This window comes from Sinocyclocheilus grahami, unplaced genomic scaffold (assembly GCF_001515645.1).
Source record: "Sinocyclocheilus grahami isolate Dianchi unplaced genomic scaffold, SAMN03320097.WGS_v1.1 scaffold1530.1, whole genome shotgun sequence".
Taxonomy (NCBI): domain Eukaryota; kingdom Metazoa; phylum Chordata; class Actinopteri; order Cypriniformes; family Cyprinidae; genus Sinocyclocheilus; species Sinocyclocheilus grahami.
In genome coordinates, this window is record NW_015506709.1 from 145,264 (window position 1) to 151,490 (window position 6,227).

At 36.0% G+C, this 6,227-nt stretch overlaps 1 protein-coding gene across 1 annotated transcript in view; it reads left to right on the forward strand.

Moving 5' to 3' along the window:
* LOC107570989 (F-box/LRR-repeat protein 17-like) overlaps positions 1-6,227 on the forward strand; it is a 99,576-nt gene that overhangs the window by 82,866 nt on the left and 10,483 nt on the right. The window contains exon 4 of the mRNA XM_016257273.1: positions 1,481-1,588. Within this exon, the coding sequence (XP_016112759.1) occupies positions 1,481-1,588 (108 nt within the window). The remainder of the gene's footprint in view (positions 1-1,480; positions 1,589-6,227) is intronic.

Consider the following 6,227-nt stretch of genomic DNA (forward strand, 5'->3'; position numbering starts at 1 on the left):
TGTCTTTGTGTGAGTGAGTGTGTGTGTGTGTCTGTCTGTCTTTGTGTGTGTGTCTGTGTGTGTGTATGTGTGTGTCTGTCTTTGTGTGAGTGAGTGTGTGTGCGTGTCTGTCTGTCTCTGTGTGTGTGTGTGTCACTGTGTGTGAGTGTGCTTGTCTCTGTGTGTGTGTGTGTGTCTGTCTGTGTTTGTGTGAGTGTCTCTGTGTGAGTGTGTGTCTCTGTGTGTGTGTGTGTGTCTTTGTGTGAGTGAGTGTGTGTGTGTGTCTGTCTGTCTTTGTGTGAGTGAGTGTGTGTGCGTGTCTGTCTGTCTCTGTGTGTGTGTGTGTCTCTGTGTGTGTGTGTGTGTGTGTCTGTCTCTGTGTGTGTGTCTGTCTGTCTTTGTGTGAGTGTCTCTGTGTGTGTGTGTGTGTGTCTGTCTTTGTGTGAGTGTGTGTGTCTCTGTGTGTCACTGTGTGTGTGTGTGTCTTTGTGTGAGTGAGTGTGTGTGTGTGTGTGTCTGTCTGTCTTTGTGTGAGTGTCTGTGTGTGTGTGTGTGTGTGTCTGTCTCTGTGTCACTGTGTGTGTGTGTCTGTTTTTGTGTGAGTGAGTGTGTGTGTGTGTATCTGTCACTGTGTGTGAGTGTGTGTCTTTGTGTGTGTGAGTGTGTGTGTGTCTGTCACTGTGTGTGAGTGTGCTTGTCTCTGTGTGTGTGTGTGTGTGTGTCTGTCTGTCTTTGTGTGTGTGTGTGTGTGTGTGTGTGAGTGTGTCTCTCTCTCTATGTGTGTGTGTGTGCGTCACTGTGTGAGTCTGTCTCTGTGTGAACAGGTTTCTAAATTTGAACATCTTTGTCACATTTGTCAAGTTATTTGTGTATCTTGTTTTTTATTCATCAGTACATTCTGTGCTTCATTTTCAACACAATCTTTATTAATTTCAGAAATATTAGAGCTAAAGATCAATACAAATGATCAAAGTAAATTTGCTCTACACACTCACCAAAATAAAAAATATGAAGTTTTTATTCATATTTTGTAATTGTTGTATCTTTAAAGTTTGTTTTCATTTCTTTTAGTTTTTAATATTTTTGTGCTTTCATTTTAAATTCTGCTTTATTTTTAGTAATATTATTTCAACAGTTTTTCATTTCTGTTTAAGTTTTTAATCTTCTGAGCTGTGTGTGTATCATTTGATATTTGATATTAATATTTATTTTTTGATAAACTTCTGAGCTGTTTATATATATATATATATAGTGTGTGTGTGTGTGTATTATTTGATTTAATTTGTTTTATATATAATTTCCTAATTGTTTCTTTATACATATATAATATATAACATTTTATTAATTCATTCATTTGACATCTCCTGTATTGCTTGTTTGAAATTAGGGCTTTTTTTCACCAGAACTGGTTCAAGTGCAAGTTACAGGGAAAACAATGCATGCAATGTTTAGGAGATTGTGTCTCGTTGTTTTGAGGTGTTTATTCCTCTGTGTTTGTCAGGTGACGGATAAGTCGGTGCAGGCGTTTGCGCAGAACTGTCCGGATCTGCAGTTCGTGGGCTTCATGGGCTGCTCAGTGACGTCTCAGGGCGTCATGCACCTCACCCGGGTAAGAGCCAATCGTTACGTTTGAAGCGACTCACCTGCTAACGATTCAAACGCGTCCCTCCAACTTCACAAAGACAAGTTATTTTTTATTTTGCCTTCACTTTTAAATCTCATTAATGTGTAATGAGGTGAATCGTAAAATGTTGAAGATCCAGCACACCCTGCTGTTTGCACATTAGCATGCTAATGAGAGAAAGTTATCTTCAGCTCACCGGCGCAGCAGAAGAGCGGCTGTAATTGCCTGCATGGAAATTATTAGGTAATGATATTCTTGATTTTTCTGCTTTGTTTTTTGGCCCAATTTTTCCTCACCGGCTTCTTCTGGAGACACAAACTAGGCCATCAGGAACCTAAAATTCAGTCAAATTATATCCAACATGCTTCTGTCATATATAATGATAAAATCAATATATATACAGCATACAATATTGAATATTAAACATTATAACTCAAAGTCCAAATGTTGTTATGTTGGTTTAATTATTTCGTGCAGTATTTTAAATGTTATAATAAATATAATAGTTATATCTTTTGAAATCTGCTGAAAAGCACAATTAATTTTGTGCTTTTTTCTTTTTATATATTTTTAATTATTTTAGTTTGTTATTGTAAAATTTCTATTTAAACATTCTAATTTATTAAAATTTTACTTTGAGTAATTTTAGTGCTTTTAATTAAGGTTTAAGTAATTTTATTTTGTGCTTTTCTCTTTTGTATAGTTTTTTTTGTGATTTATATTTAGCTGTATTTTTTTCAGTTTTGGTTTTAATTTTAGCTTTAGCTTTAAGGTTTTTAATGTTTACTTCTATAGTTATTAATATTAAAAAAATATATTTTTATGTAATATAGAATATTTTTATTAATATTTTTAATTTTTATATTTTCTGTTTTCATTTGAAGTTTAGTTAACTTTCAATTTTTTTTTGTTTTTCATCTAATATTTATATTTTATTTCTCCTTATTTCAATCGGTCAAGATGATTTTTTATTATTTTAGTTAACAATAAAGGTCATCCAAGTATTCCATGCATAAAAAAGTAGTGCAAACTACACAAGTTTGTGTGCTACAGACGGCACGAGTCATGTATGCACGAATCATTTGAAAGATTCAGTTCATAGGAATCATTTGTCAGTGTTCTGTAGCTGGTTCAGTTGTCGTCCAGCAGTCATGCATGTGGAGCGGTTGAGCCGCTGGTTCCTGAAGCGAATCTCTGTGACACCTGACTCTGGTTCTGCAGCAGCGGGAGTTGGTAAAGATGTCATTACATTAGACAATTCAGCTGGAGGCAATAGTTATTTAAATGAAGTCCCAGCTCCGTCTCTCCTTGGACACACATTTCCATTTCACTCCAATTCAGAGCTGCGAATGTGAAATTAGCGGCTTCTCCACCAGAGAAGATCATCAAAGCCTTGGGCCGTTCTCAGGTGTGGATTATATTTATAAAGCCCTCATGAAGTAAATCAATCTGAGCTCAGAGGAGGAGAGCGAAGCGTGCAGAATGTGAGACGACGACTCTCTCAAACTGAAGAAACTTCGTGACCTGATTGCTTTAGTTTCACCTTATAACGCTGATGGCTTTATGTGATCGAGTGTTTTGAAACAGTTTAACGTCCTCCTGCTGCTTCTCCACCCATCATGAGTTATTTTAGTATCATTGAGACACTATTATAGTCTTTATTAATAGTTTTCATTTTAAATTTTATAATTTTTTTTTAAAGGGACAGTTCACCCAAAAATTTAAATTCTGTCTTTAATTACTCGCCCTCATGTCGTTCCAAACCCGTGAGACCTTCGTTCATCTTCACAAGACAGATTAAGGTATTTCTGATGAAATCCGAGAGCTCTCTGACCCTGCATAGACAAAAATATATCTTAATTTGTGTTCTGAAGACGAACGAAGGTCTTACGGGTTTGGAGCGACACGAGGGTGAGTAATTAAATGACAGAACTTTCATTTTTGGGTGAACTGTCCCTTTAATTGATTCATTTTTTTTTTATATTTCTATTTAGTTTACATTTATTTTATTTTGGTTTGAGTCATTTTAAGTTTTAAATTTCTCATCTAATATTCATCTTTTATTTTTATACAGCTCTCTTAAACGGAGGAAAACTTCACGACCAGATTCACGTAGTTTGATTTTAGTGCCATTGCGATACTATTATAGTTTTAGTTGTATTAGCTATGTGTACTATTAAGAGCCCATTTAAAGTATTAATACTTCAAATTTAGGTTTTTAGTTTTTTATTTTACATTTATTTGAAGTGATTTTATCTGCTGCTGTCTTTTCTATTAGTTTTTTCATAACATTTCTGTTTATCTTTTTTTATGAGTTTTAAGTCAGAACATTAAAAAAAGAAACATGCATGAATTAATTGTTTACATTATAGTTAAATAACTATTAATATGAGTTATATATATATATATATATATATATATATATATATATATAAAGAATTTTTATTATTTTGAATACAGTAAAAGTAACAAACAAACTAAAATATTTATTATTATTATTATTAACACTGCCCATTACATATGCAAGAACACACTGTGCACTAAACTAATAAAACTAATATAATTTAATAACTTTAGACAATATAAAAATTAAATGTTAATTAATCAAATGTTTACAATATGCAATGTAGTAATGAATACAATTTTATAAAGACATATAGAAATAATAAAACTAATAAAAATTACGAAAACAATTACTGAAACTAACTAAAATTAAAAGTGAAAACAGAAAATATAAAATAAAATGTATATCGATTCGTCATTTCAAAATATTAATAAAAACCATAATGGTATATCAGTGATACTAAAACAACACTGGCTCTATAACATACATTGAGAAAATAAATAGAGTGAGTTTTCGGTTTCAGGAGAGAGCAGATTTATGAGATTGCATTCACACAGCACATGCTGTTTTTGTGCATCGCGTGTCAAATCTCGCGGTTTTTCCAGCATCTTATGCATAATGGTGTATTTCTAAGTCACTCTGGATAAACAGACCGGAGGAGATTTCCTCCGTCTGAAGTCGTCACATGTTCCCGTATGATGATAAATGACGTTATATACAGTGGGTACGGAAAGTATTCAGACCCCCTTAAATTTTTCACTCTTTGTTATATTGCAGCCATTTGCTAAAATCATTTAAGTTCATTTTTTTTCCTCATTAATGTACACACAGCACCCCATATTGACAGAAAAACACAGAATTGTTGACATTTTTGCAGATTTATTAAAAAAGAAAAACTGAAATATCACATGGTCCTAAGTATTCAGACCCTTTGCTCAGTATTTAGTAGAAGCACCCTTTTGATCTAATACAGCCATGAGTCTTTTTGGGAAAGATGCAACAAGTTTTTCACACCTGGATTTGGGGATCCTCTGCCATTCCTCCTTGCAGATCCTCTCCAGTTCTGTCAGGTTGGATGGTAAACGTTGGTGGACAGCCATTTTTAGGACTCTCCAGAGATGCTCAAATGGGTTTAAGTCAGGGCTCTGGCTGGGCCATTCAAGAACAGTCACAGAGTTGTTGTGAAGCCACTCCTTCATTATTTTAGCTGTGTGCTTAAGGTCATTGTCTTGTTGGAAGGTAAACCTTCAGCCCAGTCTGAGGTCCTGAGCACTCTGGAGAAAGTTTTCGTCCAGGATATCCCTGTACTTGGCCGCATTCATCTTTCCCTCAATTGCAACCAGTCGTCCTGTCCCTGCAGCTGAAAAACACCCCCACAGCATGATGCTGCCACCACCATGCTTCACTGTTGAGACTGTATTGGACAGGTGATGAGCAGTGCCTGGTTTTCCCCACACATACCGCTTAGAATTAAGGCCAAAAAGTTCTATCTTGGCCTCATCCGACCAGAGAATCTTATTTCTCACCATCTCACAACTCCAGGCGGGCTTTCATGTGTCTTGCACTGAGGAGAGACTTCCGCCGGGCCACTCTGCCATAAAGCCCCGACTGGTGGAGGGCTGCAGTGATGGTTGACTTTCTACAACTTTCTCCCATCTCCCAACTGCATCTCTGGAGCTCAGCCACAGTGATCTTTGGGTTCTTCTTTACATCTCTCACCAAGGCTCTTCTCCCCCGATAGCTCAGTTTGGCCGGACGGCCAGCTCTAGGAAGGGTTCTGGTCATCCCAAACGTCTTCCATTTAAGGAATGGAGGCCACTGTGCTCTTAGGAACCTTAAGTGCAGCAGAAATTTTTTTGTAACCATGGCCAGATCTGTGCCTTGCCACAATTCTGTCTCTGAGCTCTTCAGGCAGTTCCTTTGACCTCATAATTCTCATTTGCTCTGACATGCACTGTGAGCAGTAAGGTCTTATATAGACAGGTGTGTGGCTTTCCTAATCAAGTCCAATCAGCATAATCAAACACAGCTGGACTCAAATAAAGGTGTAGAACCATCTCAAGGATGATCAGAAGAAATGAACAGCACCTGAGTTAAATATATGAGCGTCACAGCAAAGGGTCTGAATACTTAGGACCACGATATTTCAGTTTTTCTTTTTTAATAAATCTGCAAAAATGGCAACAATTCTGTGTTTTTCTGTCAATATGGGGTGCTGTGTGTACATTAATGAGGAAAAAAAAATAACTTAAATGATTTTAGCAAATGGCTGCAATATAA